This window comes from Rana temporaria, chromosome 2 (genome assembly GCF_905171775.1).
Source record: "Rana temporaria chromosome 2, aRanTem1.1, whole genome shotgun sequence".
Taxonomy (NCBI): Eukaryota; Metazoa; Chordata; class Amphibia; order Anura; family Ranidae; genus Rana; species Rana temporaria.
The window spans coordinates 262,248,268-262,271,659 of record NC_053490.1 but is presented as its reverse complement, the minus strand read 5'-3'; the positions used below and the strand labels follow the sequence as shown (position 1 = coordinate 262,271,659).

Below are 23,392 nucleotides of genomic sequence, written 5' to 3'. Positions count from 1 at the left end.
CTACTCGATCCAGCATAGGGCTATCACGCACCTTGTCAACAAGCATTGGCATATTGCCATGAATGACCCTCAACTTAAAGAAATTCTGCCCCCTAAACCTAGGGTGATTTTCAGGGGGGTTCCGTCCTTGAGGAACAAAATCTCCACTAATGTCATTGATCCTCCCCTGAGGGGTTCAGGTTTCATTTTTGACCAATTAAAGGGGTACTATAGGTGTGGCCGATGTCGTGTCTGTACGTTAAATTCTAATAGACAGAGATGTGTTAGATCATTTACCTCCACGGCAACGGGGAAGGAGTTTAAAATCAGACCATGTGTGACCTGTGCCTCTGTAGGCGTGGTCTATCTGGTACAATGTCCATGCGGTCTCCAGTACGTGGGCCGCACCAAACGGGCATTCCAAATACGCGTTAATGAGCATATCACAAACATATTGTCTGGTTTTAGGCACCATTCCGTTTCAAACCATTATAGACTCAAACATAATAAAGATCCCTCCAGCACGCTGTTCTTAGGGATTGATAAATACCAACCCCATTGGAGAGGAGGGAATTTGGTACGTGAAATCTCACAGATGGAAATGGGATGGATTTTTCGCCTTAAAACTTATACACCCTTCGGCCTGAACATAGAAACAGATGTTAATGCTTTTATCAACAATGCCTGATGTTAAGTCTAATGTGATCGGCTGTACGAGGGCAGGAGTAACATTTTTTCTAATATGTTTTGGTGTAGTTTAGGGCCTCATTGAAGCCCTGCCATCAAGTCTGGACTTATCACTTTTTTGATTATTTTATATAGCTATTTCCATTTTGGTTTTTTTTTATAAAAAAAGAAAATATAAAAGTTTTTTGGGGGGTAATTAACACTGGACGGATCACAGGTCTAGTCACTTTGAATTTTTATAATAGTGGGCCTTGCCCCTTTACACACATAAATATTTGTTTTATTAATTAATTAGTTTGATTCACATGAAGTCACGAGTAAGATTTGCACTAGCGACAGTGGATAGAAGTGAGAGGGAATAAATGTATTTGTAGTGTCCCACAAATATGGGGTTTCTTTTCTTAATATAGTTTTGATTACTACACTGTTTAAATTACAGTTCTGAGGACTATAATATGTCCTCTCACGTTTTTTTGAAGTAGGTTCACGCTAGTGAGTAGCATATTTTTTATGTTAATTTATTCCAGATAACCAGATTCTACATAATACAGTCTTCTAACGACTCCATAAGGGGGTGGATGCGGTCCGTTTGAATATTTGGTGCTGTTTAATTTATTTTCATGCTTTGCATGAGATGGGGTTATCTCATTAACGGACACTAGATGGAGGTGGTGAGCTCACGTGGAGTATTAGTGGAGGGAATGTCCGGTGCCAGACATAACTTCCTCCCCGCTGTTTTTCCCATGAGCTCCCCCCGTCACCGGTCTTTTTTAAGAAGTTATTAAGAAGTTTGAAGTCCCGTTATGGAGGCGGGTAATATCCAGGTCACGATTAGGATCCAAGATTAATGTCCCTCCTAAGGGTTTTTTACTGTTCAATTAAGGGCAGGGTTTACCACATCAAAGATGGCGTACCTGGACTCAATACCAGCGTTCACAATAGGCGGCTGGTCTATTTATAGAAGGTGAATTACTGCATGGCCCTACCCCCATTTGACAACGTCCAATAGCGACGAAACGCGTCTGGGAGGATCACGCAGTGACGTCACCACGCCAAGGAGTAGGGCTCCTGTTATGCCGGCCGGCAATTACTTTGTACACTTGTTTTATCCGCTCATATTGTGAGTACCTTTTACCTTTTTTAATTAAAAGTACTGTCTCAGAGTTACGCTATGTGCGTTTTTCTCTTCATTTAAACATCCTAAACGGGGGAGTTGAAAACCTTACGCTTAGGGGACAGAGGACTTCCCACCGCAAGGAGCCAAAGACCTAGGCTGGGTTAAAGCCATCTGCCTGAAACGGTCTTTTTCTGGTAAGCGGCCTCTCTGGTTGGTGGAGGGTCACTTCACTATTAGGTTCACTGGGTGGTGTGGACTGCATGTATTAACCATTTCCAGGACATCACGCAGAGGGGAAGAAGGACCCCCTACTACAAGGAGAAAGGCCTGGGCTGGGTCATAGACATTCGCCCTAACCGTTTGCCTTCTGGTAAGCGGCCTCTGGAATTGGTGGAGGGTCACTTATGCGAAGTTGTCACTAGGTGGTGTGGACCTTAGGCACTATTGCTAGGATTTTTGTCCCAGTATCACGCTATGTGTGCTCTCTTTTTTGTTTACATTTAAATACGGTGGAGCTGAGAACAACATACTCAGAGGACGGAGGGCTTCCTGGTGCAAACCTCAAGGATTAAAGGCCTAGGCTGGGTTATAGCCATCCGCCCTAACTGCTTGCCTTCTGGTAAGCGGCTTTCCTTTTCTTTCCCAGGGGATGGTCACTTTGTATATAACATCACTGGGTTGCTGATTGGAGGAGCCATCATAGTCAGGACTGATCCAGACCTTTTTATCATTATACAAGCATCATTCCATCTAATACGGACTTACTACACTCTCACAGATTGTGTACACTAATAGACTGTTTGTTGTGGCGCGGCTTTTTCTTTGTTTATATTTCCTTGTGATTCACACGCCAGTTGCTGCCTAGGGTCAGGGGTGGGGAGACATTAGCGCGGTTTTTGTTTTGTGTACAGAGAGAGTATAGAAAGGAAAGACAGAAAGGCAGGTGCAACAACCGAAATAACCACAAGATGACAGTATATTAAACAACTATACAGAAGTTAAAGTGATTGTAAAGGTTTGTTTAAAAAAAAAAAAAAATAACAAACATGTAATACTTTTTTTTTTTGCACAGATCGGCCCTGATCCTTCTTTTCTGCAGTCCTTCTGCGGTGCTCCTGGCTCCTCCTCTTCTCGAGTGCCCCCTTGGAAAGCTGCTTTCCATGTGGACACTCATGTGGGCATGCTCCCGAGTAGTGCTGCTGCATCCATCGACACAGACAGTAGGACTCGGCCCCGTCACCTGGATTTCATTGACAGCAGCGGGAGCCAATGGCTGCGCTGATATCAATCTATCCAATGAGGACCTGAGACAGCGGCTGGAGCTGCTTTGCTTGTCCCGGTCGCTGAAACGATCAGCTCAGGTAAGAAAAAGAGGAGGTCTGGGGGGGCACAAAAGGTTTTTCACATAGGGTGAAAAACCCTGAGGGTTTACAACCCCTTTAATAACAATGGCTATGAAGATGAACTAAATTAATTCTCACACAACATGTGTAACAGCACACAGATTAAAAAATATTATACCCTCTGAAGCCTCTTGTATAACGCACCTGAGTCCGCTGTATATGTCCCTCTCTGCACTGCTTCCAAGAGTGATGACCAGTGGATCCAGCACTGAAGTCTATAGCCGTCATCGTGTCATCATGCTTGGGCAGTGTCTGGAAACTGCCTGGGTTATGTGGACACCTGATAAAGGACAGCCCTACTCTGCAATGAAGAAGCTTTAAAAGACCTCATCATGTAAACAGGAATTTTTGTGAGTTTTGTGGGCATTTAGAATATACTGTATATATATTTTTTAAATTAAACCAGCGATTAGTTGGTGGGTGGGGCATGGGGATGGCAGAAGAAGGAATGCCAAGAGTTCAGCTTTATGTCCTACAGTTGAGTGGAGCCTTACCTCTTGATTAAAACATGAAAATGAAGTGCAGGAAATATATAAAACTATACGTTCTTGTAATCAGGTATATCGGTTAGACTTCATGGTAAATGGTGTAGTAGTCTATCAGTCTTAATTTTGGCATCAAATTTCCATTTAGTTTTAGTCATAGTCTTTGGACTAAAATGCCATTTTAGTTTTAGTCACATTTTAGTCATCTGCAATTATTTTAGTTTTAGTCATATTTAATTGAAAAAAAAAAACTCCAGTACATTTTAGTAGACTAAAATAATTGTAGTCAACTAAAATCTCCAGTACATTGTGTTGTTTAAGGAGGCCTGTAATGCACAATGCTCTGGGACGGTGGTCTGAGAGGCCTGTAATGCTGCACACAGCTCTGGATGGTGGTCTGAGGGGAGGCCTGTAATCCACAGTGCTCTAGGTGCCTGTGGTCTGAGGAGGCCTGTAATGCACACAGTGCTCTGGACGGTGGTCTGAGGAAGCCTGTAATGCTGCACAGTGCTCTGGACGGTAGTCTGAGTAGGCCTGTATTGCTGCACAGTGCTCTGGATGGTGGTCTGAGGAGGCCTGCAATGCACAGTACTCTGGGACAGTGGTCTGAGAGGCCTGTAATCCTGCACAGTGCTCTGGATGGTGGCCTAAGGGGAAGCCTGTAATGCACAGTGCTCTGGATGCTGGTGGTGAGAGGAGGCCTGTAATGCAAGCAGTGCTCTGAACGGTGGTCCGAGGGGAGGCCTATAATGTACACCCTCACAGTGCTCTGAGCGGTCTGAGAAGGCTTGTAATGCACAATTCTCTGGAAGGTTGTGAGTCTTAGGAGGCCTTTAAAGCAGGGTGCTCTTTATGGTTGTCTGAGGAGGCCTGTAATGCTGCACAGTGCTAGGCACGCTATGGTCGTTACTCGCTACCTTGCTTGCTGGGAGCGGAAGCACTCATGGGCTCTACAGACAGAGCTCCAAGGAAACCAGATGTCCACGTAGGTAAACCTCCCTCACATCTTCATTGAGTTTTCATTCGTTGATAAAAATGGAATTGATTTTCGTCAGTTTTCAGCGATTGATGAAAATGTGTGGTACTTTTCGTTTAGTTTTCGTCACTGGAAATATGCAGCTGACAAACATTATGACGAAAATGTTTTCCTCAATGAAATTAACGCTGTAGTATATTCTCATGCATTTTCTTTAATAAGAAGCAAGTAACCCAATAAAGGAACCTCCTTTACACCCAAATGATTATTATTTATCCCAGCCCAGCATCTATTAAGAAAAAAAAACATTCCTTAATTAAAAGAAAGATGGTGGCACATTGCAGTGTACACATTACAATTACATGAGTGTATGACAAGCACCAATTAGTGGGCACATGTATTGACACAGCAAGTTTATTATTTTTCTCTTAAAAGGCTTCTATGGGTTTCTTTCTTTTGTTTTGCACAGCAGTCTGTTGACCCAAATTTGTTCAACTTTAAAGATGTACGGACAAAAGATTTTCTTATTTTAGTCCACTGCTGATGGTGCTTGTTATAAAAAAAAAAAAAAGGAAAAACGTGTTTCTAAAACCTGCCGCTATTACACATTCTGATCTAACTGCCGCCCTGCCACAAACTGGTCTACCTTCCTCTTTCTCTCCCCCTCTAAAATCTGGTCATTGTCTCTGTGTTATGTCTGTTCAGCATTAGCTTTTGATTAATTTCATGATGATACTGAAAATAGTTTTGACGTCCATGTTCCGCCCCATGCAAAACAAATGCGTATTTCTAACAAAGCACAGAATTTGACTTGGTTTTGGCTTAAAATTGTTTTATTGCTGCCCCCATTTGTGATAAATATTGAGATACACTATGCAAAATAAACATGTTATGAGAAAAATATGGAGGCTGCCACTGCTGATCTTGTGTTCCTAAAATGTTAATAGTGTAGCTCTCATGCGACTCTCTGGATTCAAAACCTTGGGTCATTAACCCTTTCCCTGCCAGGCCCTGTGCTCCATTTTGGCCAGACCATTTTTTGCAATTCTTCCTTTGCTTTTTTATTTTTCACTTAAACCTTTCAGAATTTGTGAAAGAGCCCCCAAACCATATATTTTCTGAAAGAACATGATCAGTAGAATAAAAAGAATGTACTACAGATTTTTTAGACCCCGCGGTATTTGTGCATACAAATACACTAAAACCATTATTAGCACATAAAAACACAGCAAATTTTACAAAATTCCTGCTAAATCCCTACTAGATATAAAAGCTTAACCTGTATGGAGTTAATAAATAACAAAAAATATTTTTTTTTACGTTATGTCTATTTGCAAAATGGTGAAAATCGAACATATACCATCATGTATATCATGCTGTTGCTACATCCCAAATGACATCAATGGGACGGCCTGCCCAGAACACCTATGCATCCCTGTAAAAGAAAGGTGTGTATGCCCTGTGTAAACAAGACCTTAGGCGTCTTTCACAGAAGCACACCAATCGGGTCTGCCTGTCCATTTTTCCGGCAAGCCTAATGGGACCACCCATTGTTCTCTATAGATAGGCTGATGTAAAGGGACATGTGTTCGCTTACACCCACCTGCATCCGATCTAAGCCGCTAAAAACAGACGGATGGGGATTGCATTTCCCATACATCTAGCAGATCGGATCAGATCGTTTCCATCTGACCGCCCCATAGAGAACAGCGGGATGTATCCGTGTCCGCTCTGCATCAGCAGAGCGGACACAGACCTGTCATCCACCTGCTCAGCAGAAAGATCCATTTGCTTTTTCAGAGTCTGCTCCATGTAAAAGGGGTCTAACCAGGAGTGGCTGGTCCATTAGGGGCGATTGGGGTGCCACCCCCCCTGCAGGGTGCCGGACTCAAACGTTTGTATGAGTTTTTTTTTCAAGCCACATGAATAGAGCCTGAGGCACTAATTGTTTTGAAAAAGGTTGGCCTCGGGGCGCAGAGCATTGCACCCCGACCCCACCCACTTGTGGCAATAGCGAATTAATATTCACTATCGTCTTTCGGCTTCTCCTCCTGGCCAATTAGGACGGATTGGGTTGGACGGGAGCTGAGGTATCCGTGAAGGGGTAAGTGCGGGGGGGGGGGGGGCCATCACCATGGAGTGCGGGCGGACTTGGGGGGGTCTTTCTATGTTTGTGTTTTTTTTATTATTAACTTTAAAAAAAAATTACGATCATTTTATAATTATTTATTTTTGAGGGGGTCTTGGTGAGATATCAGAGGTCTAAACAGACCCCCATATCTCTTTTTTTGGTACAGAGAAAGCAGAGCGGGGGCCCCTCCAAGCCCCCAGCAGCACCTAAAGCCAGCGGGAGTGGCAGAGGAGGGATGCCGGCATATGATGTTGGCTGCAGGGGATCGAATTTGGGGGAGGTTGGATCGGGTGTGGGGGGTCAGTGCTGAGGGGGGGGAGAAGGGGGTAAAGGGAGAGGAGAGTGGGGTAGTAGTTTAAGGTGGAATGGAGCTGCGGGAGGTGGCGAGGCTGGGGACAGGGAAGTGGCGGCATGGAGGGGGGCGGGTGGTCACATTAGGGGTTAATAACTCTGATCAGCTGGTTTTAATCTACTGATCAGAGCTATAGAATTTTTTTGGCAGAGTCTGCTGAACAATTCTGATATAAGCTTATGGTCATTGAAGTGACCATAAGCTTATATGAGAGGGAGAAGGAGGTCCGTATGCTGTACTGACCTGGCAACCTGCAGGCCCTTTTGTAGGTCTATACGGCGTACAGACTTGGCAGTGAAAGGGTTAAACCAGAAGAAGTATGCAGATATGGTTTTGTCAATTTTCTCTGACTTTTCTGATCTGCAAACTTGACCTGGGTCACCGACTCTGCAAGTTTTGCAGCAAGTTGGTCAGAATAACAGCCTGGTAAAAAGTCTATTAAGAAGAAGGTAAGCAATGGCAGGTTATATTATATTTATCTTAGGACATTTTTATTGGGATGCTTGTTGGTAACTGAAATATAACAAAAAAACACAGAGAAGACGGTAACACACACTGGGGTCATGTGCAGATAGGAGTAATCACTTTCCAGTAAAATACTATCCAAGCTTAAACTGCTCCCACCCCCATTCTAAGTGATATTCTAAATACCCTGTAAAGGAAAGATGTCCATACTTACCTATGCTGAGGGCACTCTGATCTGGTCACATGATCAGCTCCCAGCGGCTAGTTTCAGTGTAGAGGAGGGACAGATGACAAGAGATGCCTAACTCTACCTATACCTCTGCTCTAGGCATTCAGACAGCACACTGAGGGCTGGACTATAGGAAATGGGGCTATAACTGCTGAGTGAGTGAGTGAGTGAGTGAGTGAGTGAGTGAGTGAGTGAGAAACTTATAGCGCAACACATGCGAACTGAATCGCCTCTGCTAATGCTCATTCTAAAAATATACATTTTATGGCTGTCATATTCACCCTCTGGCTGTCATATTTACCCTCTTTCCTCAATAATGTGCATCCTGTAAATGGAACGAGTATACAAGTAAAGATATCTTAATTTACAGATATGCATATTTGTACCCAATCAGTGATTCAAACCTGACTGAACCCAGTTAGCTAGTTAGTATACTAGCCAGAAAACTCGAATCTGCAGCCTTTTACTGCTTCCATCAAAGCTTTACTCCATAAAAGTGACAACAGGATTAGATGCAGAAGATACAAGTACCCTACGTTGTTGACAACTAAATCTTACCTTGCTTCAAAAACAGTGCAGCGCAGTTTACGAGACAATTCGCTGTTTAATATTTCAATTTTGAGGTGAATTTCTCCTTGAACTTCTTCATCAGGGTCAATTTCTGTTAAATTCATCCATCCATTGTATCCTACACAAAACACAATATTACTCATTAAACCTTCAACCTTCAAATGCTAAATTTCAAGGTTGTTCTCTACTTTTAGGCTCAGTTCACACTGGAACCGGCTGTGAATATCGCACAAGAACGCTGTGCGTCCCCATTCTCTGGTTCAGGGACGAATCAGGGCCGAATCTTTGCCTGAATTCAGCTGAAACTGAGCTAAAGATACACAGCGTTTTTGTGCAGTGCGCTCCGCAGCTGCCCCGGAGATATCTGAATCGGCTCCATAGAGAGCCAGTCACATTCTCCTGCTATGCAAATTGGATGCAGGGAAAAACCCACATCCAATTCGCATAGGTATGAACCCAGCCTAAAACCAGCTAAGTTCACAGTGACAGTGGCTGAATGTGTATATCATTAAAAAGAACTCAAACGCATCAAGATGAACTCTGAATCTGAAGTATAGGGCCATGGACCCATTCACCATTTTTTAGTACTTACAAATTGCAAATACTATTCTTTGGCTGGATATGATGAAGCAATATGACACTTAAACTTTTTACTGAGTCAACTTTTATATACTGTACAGAGGCATACTCATATCCTGCAATCAGTGATTTGTAGCCAATGGCAAGGTCTTGTAGTACTGGTGCCTATCTTCTTAATGTGTAAATAAATGGCGTGGAACTGAAAGTGGTTGTAAAGTCAGAAGTTGCCTACAAGTCGGATTGAAGTGTACATTGAGACGGCTCCCATTCACTTCCATTGATTTTCTCAACCGCGCGACTTGGGACAACTTGGGGAGACTTCAAGTCGGATCCCAGGTCGCCCCTGTGTGAACCGGCTCTAAGACAATTATGTATGAGAATTTGAAAGTATTCAAGATATATGTACACAAAGTATAAAACTGAATAATTGTATTGGGTGGGTAAACATTAAGTTATTTTATGTATATAATACAAGACAGATATGCATCTCTACAATTCTGATGAGTTTCGAAATTCTTTCTCAGGGGAGAAGAGACCCTGTTCACACTACAAGAACATTTTTTATTATCCACAAAAATAAAATTATACATTTTTAGATTTTGTGTATGTACAGTATACAGTATCTTGAATGCCTATACAATCACAAACAGAATCTCATAGAGATAACATGGTAATAAAGTTCATTCAACTGTTTAAAAGCATGTGATCTGCTATGACTAAGAATTCCACTGAAAACACCATAAACAGATTTAAAGTACATACTTCCCCTGCTTGACATACATATTTGATGTTGAAATCCTCCACAATACTGTTTCTAGTTTACAACTGGGAAGTGTTTTCAATCACCATATGGAAGTTCTTATGCCCTGTACACACCATTGTTTTTCCTGATGTGCAAAAAGCCGTTGTTTTACCCCGAAGTGATTCCTCTCCAGCCCGACTTGCATACACACGTTCATGCAAAAAAACGTCTGACCAAAGCATGGGGACGTACAACGGCACTATAAAGTGGAAGTTCCTTTCAAATTGTGCCACCCTTTGGGCTGCTTTTGCTGATCCTCGTGTTAGTAAAAGTTTGGTGAGAGACGCTTTTCAGTCCGTTACAGTGTGACGAATGTGATATCTCCATTCCGAGCGCTAGTTTTACCAGAACGAGCGCTCTCGCCACATACATGATTCTGAGCTTGCGCGTTTTTTCCCCCCTCGGAAAAGCATACACACGACCGTTTTTTGCAACGAGAAAAAGACTGATGGGAAACACGAGGAGAAAAAAGATATCTGGTTTCAATTTTTTTGCGGGCAGTTTTTTCGTCGAGAAAACTGGTAGGGAGCATACACATGACCGGTTTTCACAACCAATATAAAAAATGTCTCGTCGTGAAAACCGGTTGTCTGTACAAGGCATAAAAGTTCAAATTAGCCTACAAATGAGCTCTCATCTAATAAGACTGTAAGTCTCCTTTAACCACTTCAACCCTGGAAGAATTTACCCCCTTCCTGACCAGAGCACCTTTTGCGATTCGGCAATGCGTTGCTTTAACTGACAATTGTGCAGTCGCGCGACGTTGTACCCAAACAAAATTGACGTCCTTTTTTTCCCCACAAATACGGCTTTCTTTTGGTGGTATTTGATCACCTCTACGGTTTTTATTTTTTTAACTATAAACAAAAATAATCCGAACATTTTGAAAAAAAAACAATATTTTTTACTTTTTGCTATAATAAGGGAGTGATTCTAACTGTGGGGGGCTGGGCTACGAGTGACACGACAGTGATCACTGCTCTTGATCACAGGGAGCAGTAGATCAAATGTAACAATTGGAGCACAAAAGCACTTTATATATGGGACGTTTTAAATTTTTTCATATCACTATTTTAATCCTTTAATAATTTTTCACATCCTTCTGATCAATAATTATTCATGATGTAGATAGTTTTGTGAGCGCTGTAGAAGTTATTTTATTTTCATTCAGTCACGTGAACAGTACTTTGTGTACAGCAGCTGCAAATATCAATATTATTTTTTAGATTTTTTTTCACTGGTTTACTTTCAGCGCGAGTATATTTCTATCCACTGTTTTATAATAGAAATTGAAATTAGAACTAGCATAGGATATAATATTCAGAATTATGGATAATGTAAAGGGTAACACAGAACAATCTTACCTTGCAAATTTTTGAGCGTTTGCCTAAAGAAATACTTTAGTTCTGCATTAACTAAAAAATATGTTTATATGTCTTTATCTCCATTGGAAAGATTCTGCTCCCTTTTAGCTTTAAAGACCAGACAGAAAGTAAGGGGGGAAAACTCCCCAAAGGTGACACAGACAGCAATAAAAACATGACAGACATTTTAACTCTCCTCCCACCTTCCATACCATAAAAAAAAACAAAAAAATTCTGCATTCACACTGCCCTGGTGCTTTGTATTTTTGATGCGTTTTTGCCACATTTGCATTGGGTTTTTTCCCTGAACATGTGACTGGACAAAGCACTTTTGTTGCAGTTTTCATTCATTTCAATGGAGAAGTAAGTTTTTGGTGTATTTTTTTTTAACACGCCAAACGTGCACCAAAAGTGAAGCAAGCAGGACTTATAAAAAAGCAACTGAAATGCAAAGGACCAGTGTGAAGCGTTCCATGGGATTTAAAGGGTTGCATTTTTCATGCATTTTTCTTCTGCTTTTTTCAAGGGCCCTAACAAAGAAAAGGCTTTTGTGTGCTAGTGTGGCTTGAGGAAAACAAGTTATTCTGTGTATATTGCAGGAAAAATTTTAATGAGAAACTTTTCCACACTGCAATTGGAAATACAATATTGTCATTTACCACACTGGGAGCTGTTCAATAAAAACGATGCTTCTGGCCTGTACTATTCTCAGAAAACAGTTTGTCCTTTGTTCAGCTTTGATGTGTATGATAATAACCTACTGTAGCATGGTGCACCTACCAGTGAACTATCCACAATAAATTATTTCAATGTCATGCTCATAGAAAGAAATATGGATAGCACATAAATGGAATCTCTTCTGATTCACCAGGGCCACTTAAAATAAATCAGGTCACACTGGATGATTGCAAGAATCTGAATAATCAGTCTGCAGTTATTAAAAAAAAAAAATGTTTATATATATATATATATATATATATATATATATATATATATATATATATATATATACACACACACACACACACACTGTAATGATCCAGGGTGGTTATGCTGTAGTGGTGTAGGCGTTTTAAGGAACACCGGTCAGTCCAAAGTGTATTTTTAAGGGCAGGGCAGCCCAATTTTATTTAAACAAAACAAACTTAACAGAAAATCTTCCCTCGCAGGGGGCTCCACCATCATTGTATAACAGAAACTTCAGCCTCCTGGCTCACTCACTCTTAGTTCATCTCCCTCCTGGAGCTTGCTTAGCTTTGTGCTGCTTGGTCGCTCAGACTGGCACCTACAGCCTTAGGCCCTGTACACACTAGAGGATCTATCCGCTGGAATTTATCCGCGGACCGGTTTCAGCGGATAGATCCCCTGGTGTGTACGATCCAGCGGATATTTTTCGGCCCGATGGATTTCCAGCGGATCAAAATTTCTTAACATGCTAAGAAATCGATCCGCTGGAATCCAGTCCAACGGATTGATCCGCTGGTCTGTACAGACTCACCGGATCAATCCGTCCGAATCCATCCCTCGCATGCGTCGTATTGATTCGACGCATGCGTGGAAGTCCTTATATCACAGCGTCGCGCACGTCGCCGCGTCATCATCGCGGCGACGGCGCGACACGTCACCACAGAGGGAATTCCGCGGGGATTTTGATCTCATGGTTAGTACAACCATGAGATCAAAATCCGCCAGAGGATTTATCCGCGGAAACGGACCTCCGGACTGTTTCCGCGGATCGATCCTCTCGTGTGTACTAGGCCTTAGACTCCTAGAGACCACCGGTTTCTCTCTTGTGGAGCCGTCTCTTCACCTGAAAGCCCTCCTGACTGCTACACCAGGCCACCTGCCTGTAGGGTGGAGCTGTTCCCAAGTGCGAGCCCTGAGCTCTCTTCCTGAGCGGATTATAAACCCAGCCCACAGGCGTGCAATCATCATGCCTGTCTGAAGGTGCTAATACACACCATGACCTGGGGTCGCCTCTCCACAATATATATATATATATATATATATATATATATATATATATATATATATATATGTGTGTGTGCTGGTCAGTGCCGATCCTGACCTCCCTGGGGCCCTAAGCAAAATTATATGTCACAGCGAGTTGAGAAGCGGGGTGAGGGGCTGAAAGTAACTTCTCACCAGGTGGGGCCTCTAGTAATTTGGGGGGCCCTCCGCAGCTTTGTGGGGCCCTAAGAGGCTTGCATAGTGAGCCTATAGGGCAGATCGGCCCTGGTGCTGGTCCCCTTTTTCGCTTACTTTATTTACGGTCTGAAAATAACTCTCAAGGCTGAAAATCAGAGCTTCATGTTAAATGCCAGAAGCATCTTCCTCCCAGAAGTAGAGGAAGTTAGACTTTAAGGTTAACATTACATTGTGTTGTCATTTTTTTAATCATTAAATCATGTGCAGGATCGCATGCATGTCATAAAGTAGACCACATTACCATCCAGTTTAAAGAAAAAAGAATATTCAAGAGTAGCAATTGGCTATATAAATGTATGATCTCATATATTGCATCACAACAGTAGGCGTGCACAGACATTGTGCCTAAACACACTATGGGGCTGATTTACCAAGCCTTTGCTCCATGACTCATGGAGCAAAGCAAGGAGTAACAGCCGTTTTTACATTTACTAAAGAAATACGCCGGCAGTGCAGTGTATTTCTTTATTAACTAAAATGCCTAGTGCGCCTGTATAGACCTGGCGCACAGCATTTGAAAATGTAAATAGACGGGGTTTGAGTGGGCGTTTATTAGGGGGGGATGTGGGGTGATGTTGTGAAGTGTAGTGACATGTGTTTGTTTGAGTGTTGCGGGCCGAATTGAAAGTGAAAGTGATTTTTGGGAACCGATCGCCGTACACCTGCACAGTAAGCCTGAACCTCGGAAGGTTCATTTGCATACTGGGCATGCGTACACGGCAATTTCGAAGATTCACGCTCGCCTTGCCAGTACGGCGGGAAAATCTTGGTAAATTCCAAGCGGCGTAGCTGTAATTGCGCGGGTTGACGCGGCGCACGTGAATCCCGAACTGTTTTCAGCTTACGCTGACCATGAAGGGGAATTCCGCACCAAATTTCAAACAAAAAAACGGCTTGAGTTCCCCTCCAAGCGCCCCCCCCCCCTCCTGAGCCGTACCAGACCGCATGCCCTCAACATGAGGGAGTGTGTGCTTTGAGGGAGGGGGGCACTGCCCCCCCGCCCCAAAGCACTCTTGTCCCCATGTCGATAGGGACAAGAGCCTCTTCCCAACAACCCTTGCCTTTAATAAGATGGCCCCCTACCCATTCACATGGGGGGAAAATGTAAAGTAAAAAAACACACCACACAGGTTTTTAAAATAATTTATTAGTCAGCTCCGTGGGTCTTCTGCCGGGGCCCCCCCTTTCTTCTTTAAGCTCTTTTACAAGGGGGGGGGGTGTAGGCCCGGTCTTCTCTCTTCCGCCGGGGGCCCTGGGCTTCGCCATTTTTCTGCCAGGGGGCGCCACACCCCCGGTCTTCTCCGCTCCCTACCCTCCCACTCCTTTAAGCTCTTTTACATTGGGGGGGGGCGCAGGCATCGCCGTTTTCTGCGGGGGGGGTGCCACACCCCCGGTCTTCTCTGGTGCCTTCCGCCGGGGCCCCGGTCTTCCTCGTTTTCTGCCGGGGTGCGCCAACCCCCCGGTCTTTTCTCTGCTATCTTGTCGTTACCTCTTCTGCCTGGCTCCTCCGCGGGGGCCAGGGCTTCTCTCCGGTGTCTTCTTCCTTCTTCTCTTCCATTCGATGTTGACACGACGAGGTCTCCCGCTGTTATGCAGTCTGAGCAGACCGCGTCGACTTATATAGGCATAGGGCGTGGTCACCGGCTGATGCCACCCTGCGACCTCAACCTTTGTGACATCACATTCCCATCATGCCCCGGGAATGTGATGTCACAAAGGTTGGGGTCGCAGGGTGGCATCACCCGGTGACCACGGCCTATGCCTATATAAGTCGACGATGTCCGCTCAGACGCCATTTCAGGGAGGGCCAGCTGATCCTGGGGGGGGGGGGGGAACATTAACGTCCCACTGATCCCCTCTTCGGATACCTCTGCAGGCGGTTCGTCCATTCCCCCATCAATCAGGAAACGCATAGCGCAAACCCTCCACGGTGCTCAGTTGTTGGACGTGTGGCGTCTGCAGCATTTGGGAGAGCGGGATTACACTTTCTACTCCGCCCCGCATAAGGTGTACTCTAGGATTGATTTTTTTGTGATACCCCCATACCCCAGCTGCACCTAGTGAGTTCCACCTCTATAGGTCTGATTACTTTGTTGGATCATGCCCCTGTCTTCCTCACGTACACTCTCACTGATCGGTCCTCGTCTAGGTCCCTGTTTTGGCGCCTGAACGAGAGCCTTCTCCAAATCCCTGAGGTCAGGGCTCAAAATTTTAAGTCCTGAGCTACTAGCCAGGCCTCAAGGCGTACTCGCCACCAGTTGCCCCGCCCAACCCCTACCATGTCCCGCCCCTAGACACGCCCTCATAAATCTCATGAAATTACACTTAAATGTTTTATGTACAATTAAGTTATAAAAATAAATATTAACAACAACTTTATCCGTGCCCAAAAATGCAGCCTGCCCATGTCTACCAATGCAGCAAAATGCACCCATTTTCCAGCCAGAGTCCCCCCACAATTGCAGCCAGGGTCCCCCCTCACCCACATTGCAGCCAGAGTCCCCCCTAACCCACATTGCAGCCAGAGTCCCCCCTCACCCACATTGCAGCCAGAGTCCCCCCTCACCCACATTGCAGCCAGGAGCGGATCCAGAGTCTAGTCTCGGGAGGGGCACTGCCAGAAAATAACTGAATTTAATGTATAATACAGTGTACAGAGGTCAGTAGGATGTAGGGTAGTGTGCAGAGGACAGAGGACAGGGGTCATTAGGATGAAGAGCAGTGTACAGGGATCAGAAAAGCAAAGGACTATGTGTCACCAGGGGGGTAAAAACGGCACACACTGGGGGGTCATAACGGTTGGGGGGACGACCAGGAGAGCATACACTGGGTGGGGGGTCAGGAGAGCTTACACTGGCGGGGGGGATCAGGAGATTACACTGGGGGGGGATCAAGAGAGCTTACACTGGGGGGGGATCAAGAGAGCCTACATTGGGGGGGAATCAAGAGAGCTTACACTGGGGGGGTCAAGAGAGCATACACTGGGGGGGATCAAGAGAGCTTACACTGGGGGGGGATCAGGAGAGCTCACACTGGGGGGGGTCAGGAGAGCTTACACAGGGTGGGATCAAGAGAGCTCACACTGGGGGATCAAGAGAGCTTACACTGGGGGGGGGAATCAGGAGAGCTTACACTGGGGAGGGGGGATCAGGAGAGCTTACACTGGGGAGGGGGGATCAGGAGAGCTTACACTGGGGAGGGGGGATCAGGAGAGCTTACACTGGGGAGGGGGGATCAAGAGAGCTTACACTGGGGGGATCAGGAGAGCTTACACTGGGGAAGGGGGATCAGGAGAGCTTACACTGGGGAGGGGGGGATCAAGAGAGCTAACACTGGGGAGGATCAGGAGAGCTTACACTGGGGAGGGGGGGTCAGGAGAGCTTACACTGGGCAGGGGGGGATCAGGAGAGCTTACACTGGGGAGGGGGGGTCAGAAGAGCTTACACTGGGGAGGGAGGGGGGTCAGGGGGGCTTACACTGGGGAGGGGGGGGGGGTCAGGAGAGCTTACACTGGGGGGGAGGGGTCAGGAGAGCTTACACTGGGGGGGGGGGGTCAGGAGAGCTCACTGATCTACATGAATAGAAGATGAAGAAGGAAGATCCCATTTGTCAGCTAAAAGCACCTCTATGCTAAGCGGAGAGTGCAGTCCGAGGTTTCTGAGCAGTTTCTCATACTGAGAATGGCTGCCAGCGTCCCGACCGTAGCTATGGTTACCCGGGGAGCGTTCAGAGTTAGTAATATTTTCTCGGGGGCACTATTTACTCGCCAGCCCTCAAAATTTACTCGCAAAATGCGAGCAGGCAAGTTAAATTTTGAGGGCTGCCTGAGGTACTGGCGGACGCGACTACGTCATTGACTCACTATTTCCAGGAAAATTATACTCCCGACTGCGACCCGGGCTCCTTATGGGAAGCCCACAAATCTGTCCTCCGAGGGGTCCTTATCAGACACATTAAGAGGGAATGGAACAAACAACTCTCCAACCTACTCTCCACGCTAGCCTCTGTGGAAGCGCGACATAAACGTGCTCCCTCACAGGCAATGGAAGCCGAATTGAGTACTTGATACGCTATAGAGCCAAAACAGCGTTGCAATTCTGTCGCAAGGTGACGTATGAGTCAGGGGACAAGTGTGGAAAGACGCTAGCCAGATCGGTCAAAGAGATGAAATCCGTGGCCTACATTCCTCAAATAGTTGGCCCTAGGGGTCAGAGAGCTACGACCCCAGCACAAATATCGCAGGGGTTCGGCGATTTCTACTCCGCCCTATACAACCTTCTGAGTGCCCAGTCTGGCCTGACAGATGTGGAGGGTTATATCACGTCCTCCCAACTCCCGTAACTCCCTACAGAGGTACAGGAGGAATTGGACGAGCCGATCACTATGGAGGAATAGCAGGCGGCAGTAGGCTCCATGAAGCTGGGTAAACCCCCGGGCCGGATGGGTATACCATCCAGTATAATAAGACCTTTCTCCCACTACTGGGCCCCCGGATGGTGAAATTTTTTAATGCGCTAGGATCCGAGGCCGCATTTCCCAGAGACACCCTGAGGGCCCACATTTCTCCGATTCATAAGGAGGGTAAAGACCCAAGTCTGTGTGGGAGCTATAGGCCTATTTCCCTCTTAAATACAGACCTGAAACGGTTCTCGAAAATCCTGGCAACTAGATTGGCACAACATCTCCAAACTTTAATACACCTAGACCAGGTTGGGAAGCAAGGGACAACACTGTCAAGGTGCTTAACCTTCTTCAAGTAGCTAACATCACTGGGGTCCCCTGTGTATTTGTGAGCATGGATGCCAAAAAGGCTTTTGATCGGGTGGACTGGACCTTCATGCTCTCTGTCCTCCGCCATATTGGTTTGGGGGATATGATGATGGGGTGGATAAGCAAGATATACTCAAACCCTACAGCTCAGGTGAAAGCAAACGGAGTGCTCTCTGCCCCATTCTCAATTGGAAATGGGACGAGGCAGGGTTGCCCGTTGTCCCCTCTCCTCTTTGCCCTGTCGCTGGAGCCATTTCTTTGCACAATCAGACTAAACCCAGATATTACCGGGCTACAAGTAGGCGACTCCCACTGTAAAATATCGGCTTATGCGGATGACCTACTTTTCTCCCTGACAAACCCCATAATTTCTCTGCCAAATCTCCTCAGAGAATTTGAAGTATATGGAGCAATTTCCAATTTAAAAATCAACTTTTCCAAGTCGGAAGCGATGGGAAAAGCAGTTCCTCCCCACATCTCGTTGGCCTTGCAATGTAACTTTCGGTTTAAATGGACCGACACGGCGCTAAAATACCTTGACACATACATCCCATTCGACATAACGAGTACATTTGACCTTAATTTCTTTCCCCTGTTAGCCAAGATACGCATTTTGCTAGAAAAATGGCACGCAGGCATACACTCCAGGTTTGGCAGATGCAACCTCATTAAAATGAGTATACTGTCCAAAATCCTTTACCTTATTCAAGCCCTGTCGTTCAGATACCTCCCTCTTTTTTCAGACAAGTTCAGGCCCTTTTTACCCGGTTTATCTGGGCACACAAAAAATCCTGATTCAGTCGAACACAAATGACGCTCCCCAAAAATAACGGCGGCTTGGCTGTGCCTGATATATTTGTCATCAGTGGGAAATTGCCATCCATTTTAGAGTTGACTGTGGAGACGGGGACCTTCCAACTCCCCTTCTGGAAGGCGGTGAAACTGCATCACTTCCTGCACTCCATTCCCGACCCCCAAGACTTCTCACGTCAGTTGACCACGTTTGAGGACCTCTGTACAGGGTCGGACACATTGGCCCACATACTTTCCCAAACATATTCCTTGCTGAATACTCCAAAGGAACAATCACATCTTCACTGCCTGGTCAGATGGGAGACAGACCTGAACTGTACGTTCTCAGCTGTTCAAAAGCAGCGTATCATAGGCTTCGCACTTAAATCCTCTTTGTGTACCAAGACTCAAGAGACAAATTTTAAATTGCTCTCCCGTTGGTATCTGACGCCCTCCAGACTGCACAGATGCTTCCCCTCTACACCAAACTGTTGATGGCACTGTGGGGAGGAGGAGGGGTCGCTGATACATATTTTTTTCTGGGGGGGAGGTCCGTCGTATCACGCAGGAATTTACAGAATATGACATCCCTGATGATGCCGCGTTTTTTGTCTCCTACATCATTCAAAGATCCTAACCGAAACATACCAGAAGTCACTGATACGCCATCTGCCTAATGCTGCAAAGGCGTGTGTACCCCTGTATTGGAAGCAATAGTCTCCCCCGACTGTTGCACACTGGCTGAGGAAAGTAGAGGAAGTGAGGAAAATGGAGGATTTGATCCCCACCGCACAACATAGAAGGGAGTTATAGACAAAGACCTGGGATATATGGATCATCTTTATCTTTTCTAATGAATGGCAACGCCTTCTGGGATCATAGATTATTGCTTCTCAAGCCCTGAGTTTGCGCCCTACAGTCGCCGCCTTGTCTTTTCTCCCTCCCCCCCCCCCGTCTGAGATGTCCCCTTCCTCTTATTCCATTTAGTATTTCTTGTTTTAAGAAAAGGTGAAAAGGTAAGGGGAGAGAGCCCTAGGCCCTTTGATGTATCCACGGAAATTGATGAGAATAAATGTGGACCTCGTGGGGCATAATCACTCAGTCCACAGTCTCTTGCCAACATGTTAACTGACTTGTATACTATTTGTTCTTACTGTGGATATGGTACAGGGACTATGTATTTTTGTTGTTCACATTCTTTTTGTACTGTGGGGGGCTCCCCTCCTTTTTTGGTGTTCAGTAAAATATATATTTGTAAAAAAAAAATGATCATACCTTTGGGATGTTCTGCCAGTGTGTTACGTGTTAAACAGACTTTTCCAATGACATCATCACGACTATAAGAGAAAACAAAAACAGCTCTTGTTAAGGACTGTAGGACATTCACAATTTTGCTTGTCATGGGCTGCTGCATTTTCATTTAGCTTGAGGCTTTCCATTATGCAAATGAAAATTCATCAATAGAACCGTTTATTAGCAGTCTATTACATTTATTGCTTGCTAGGACCTGATAAGAAAGCAGTTGGCATTTCGTGCTATGAAATTCCAGTTTCCACATTAATTTGTGAACAACGAGGAAAGGGAGGATACAGTTTTAGATATAACATTTCTAGGAAATCTGTATTTTCACTGCTTGAAGATAAATAATATAATAATATCTACAACATTCTTTAACTCATACATCGCAACCTAATAAGGAAACACCTTTCTCCACTTTCAATAGAGCCTTTATGGAAATCCTCTGAATCTGCACGACCCTAATCAATTTGTGCTGTACTTATCCCCTTTTTGGCTCATGTATTACCAATATCCACCATTATATATAATATACCAAATATCTCTTTCCCACCATTCCATATAACCTTGCTTATTCTTCTGAAATAGAATATTCATTCTTAAATAAAAATTGTATTCCTAGTATCCATGTACACCATACATCCCCCTATGCCTTTTTCGCGGCACTAAAAATGTTACCTCCTGACCACCGTAGCAGCTTGCATAGGACACTGGGTAATGTATATCCTCCCGCCTCTATGTCACCATATAAATAATGCCTCAGTCCATCAAGATGCTATCACAGCCTGAAGAAGGAGCACGCATGCTCCGAACGCCCACCTGCCGGCCCTGTGTTCCACATCCAGTGACCCCACAGCCGACGGGGAGATGACTGTCAGCTTGACTCAGAGCCTTGGAAACCCCTGCAGCTAGTGAGACAGCAGCAGCACCCCACACCACCGGCTATCTTGATCAGTACTACACAGCGAGCCTCCCCTTTTAAATAGCCTTTTTAACCCTTACCCTGTAAATTCATTCTTATTTAAATTTTTATCTTAATAAACTTATCATTAATCATTTTAATATACTGCACTCAGATGAGAGCTGCTGTTCACCACATTAGACAATCACTGTAATGCCTGTGGATGTCTTATGCAATAAATGTGGATGTCAGTAACCCTTTTGGTGTACAGTGGTTCCTTATCCTTACATTGAGATGGAGTTTAAGATTGTAGATGGATCATATGGATCAAGTGTTTGATTGGCTGTGGGGAGGAATGGCCTGGAGCAGAGAGCTACTTGTCAATATATGTATCATCTTAAGAAAAAGAAGAATGCTTATAATGATAAAGCAGAACATACTGAAAACTGATTGCGTCAGAATAACATTAGAATTGTTGGAGTTTCATAAAAAACTGAAGTGGCAATATAATGGAGTATATTGAGAAATGTCTTCTTCATGTGTTTGTGAAAGATGCATTTTCTTCTTTCGTGTTTGCAGTGGGAATGCGCATCATGTTTTGCAGAGAGCACGATGCCTTGAGAATATTACAATACATGGTGCAAAGATATCATTATATCCCGATTTCTCTGCTGAGGCACAAAGAAAAAGCTTAGTTCCAGGTAAATGAAACATGTTTGCAGAAGCTGAAAGTGCTATATGCTATGTTCTGTCCTACAGGACTGAGATTTGTTACTAGAGGAGAAACCTATTTTTTGAATAACCAACTGATGCACCTGCATGGATTGAAAAGAAAAAAAAACATTTATGATAACATTGGCTGGAAAAATATTGCACCTGGTGGTTCTTCAAGGCACTGGAATTCTATCTTTTTTTTGGGGGGGGGGGGGGGGGATTGGGAGTAAAAGATGTAGGCATTCTGTCTCCTATTATTGACTTTGTTACAAATTCAGGATTTTTTTCCCCTTTTAAAACCAAGCTTGGACATTTAGGCCCCGTACACACGACCGAGTTTCTCGGCAGAATTCAGCCAGAAACTCGGTCGGAGCTGAATTCTGCCGAGAAACCCGGCCGTGTGTACACTTTCGGCCGAGGAAGCCGACGAGGATCTCGGCGAGGAAATAGAGAACATGTTCTCTATTTCCTCGTTGTTCAATGGGAAATTTCGGCTCGCCGAGATCCTCGGCGGCTTCACAAGGAACTCGACGGGCAAAACAATGTGTTTTGCCCGTCGAGTTCCTCGGACGTGTGTACGGGGCCTTACACTGTCCGAAGGGAATAATGCTATTTAAACATTACAACTTATGAACATTTTTGAATTGTTCTCTTCTGTCTCCCTTTATATTATAAAGTACTGCATAAACTGTTGGCGCTATATAAATCATGTATTATAATAAAAATATTATTCAGGTGAAGCGATGAAAATCTTTCCAAAGTTTCCTATTGCCGTAGAGTTTAACTGGGTTACAATGTCTGAAATGGACAGATATCCTCCTCCTGGGATGTGGTCTCCAAGCTGTCATTCTACTTGTGGAAACATCATGCAGAAGCTTGTATTAACAGATATATTGTGCACAATCCTAGAGTGTTTCAGGTACAAGATTTTGCGGGCTGGGTTAAGGGGATTCACCCTGTGTATCTGTTGATAAGTGCAAGTGTGGGAGAGGTAGATCTTCCAAAGGCACAGCTGGAGAAGATGATCTTCTGTACCCTTATTTTCCAACTGGTAAACAAAATCTAGAGATTAGTTAAAGAAATAGAATAGATAATACTTCTTCTTTTACACCTGTTTGGGGTACATGTATAATGAATTGGCAAAAGCTGGAGGGACTTTCCCTCTGGAAACAACAGGGTATTTTGGAGTTCTATCAAACTAAACTGCACATTAAAAATGCACTGAAAATACATGTGCAGTAATGTGCATTTGATCTTACCCCGAAAGTGTCCCTACATGCTTAGCGGAGTTCCTGGGGGAAAAAAAAAAGACCCAGGGACTAGGAGCTGCAAGAAGCAACAAGAAAGCAGGAAAGGCTTTAATTTCCCATGAAAGACCGGGATAGTAGGGGCCTCCTGGAGCTCAACAGGGAGGCTATTCCACAGCACGGCACCCTGGTGGGAGAAAGCTCGACCACCATGCCGGATCTTCTTACGCACCGAGACGTGGGGGAGATGTCTTCCGGTTGAGCTGAGTGATCTGCCAAGAACTTGCTTATGAAAATGAGAATGAAGGTAGCTCGGGGCAAGGCC

The 23,392-nt window shown here is 44.7% G+C and overlaps 1 protein-coding gene across 2 annotated transcripts in view; it reads right to left on the bottom strand.

The window, feature by feature from the left end:
* LOC120926714 (ras GTPase-activating protein 4-like) overlaps positions 1–23,392 on the bottom strand; it is a 186,678-nt gene that overhangs the window by 88,040 nt on the left and 75,246 nt on the right. For both annotated transcript variants that reach the window (XM_040336869.1, XM_040336870.1), the window contains exons 4-5: positions 20,185–20,246; positions 8,383–8,512 (exon numbers count right to left, since the gene is read on the bottom strand). In XM_040336869.1, coding sequence (XP_040192803.1) covers positions 8,383–8,512; positions 20,185–20,246 — 192 coding nt within the window. The remainder of the gene's footprint in view (positions 1–8,382; positions 8,513–20,184; positions 20,247–23,392) is intronic.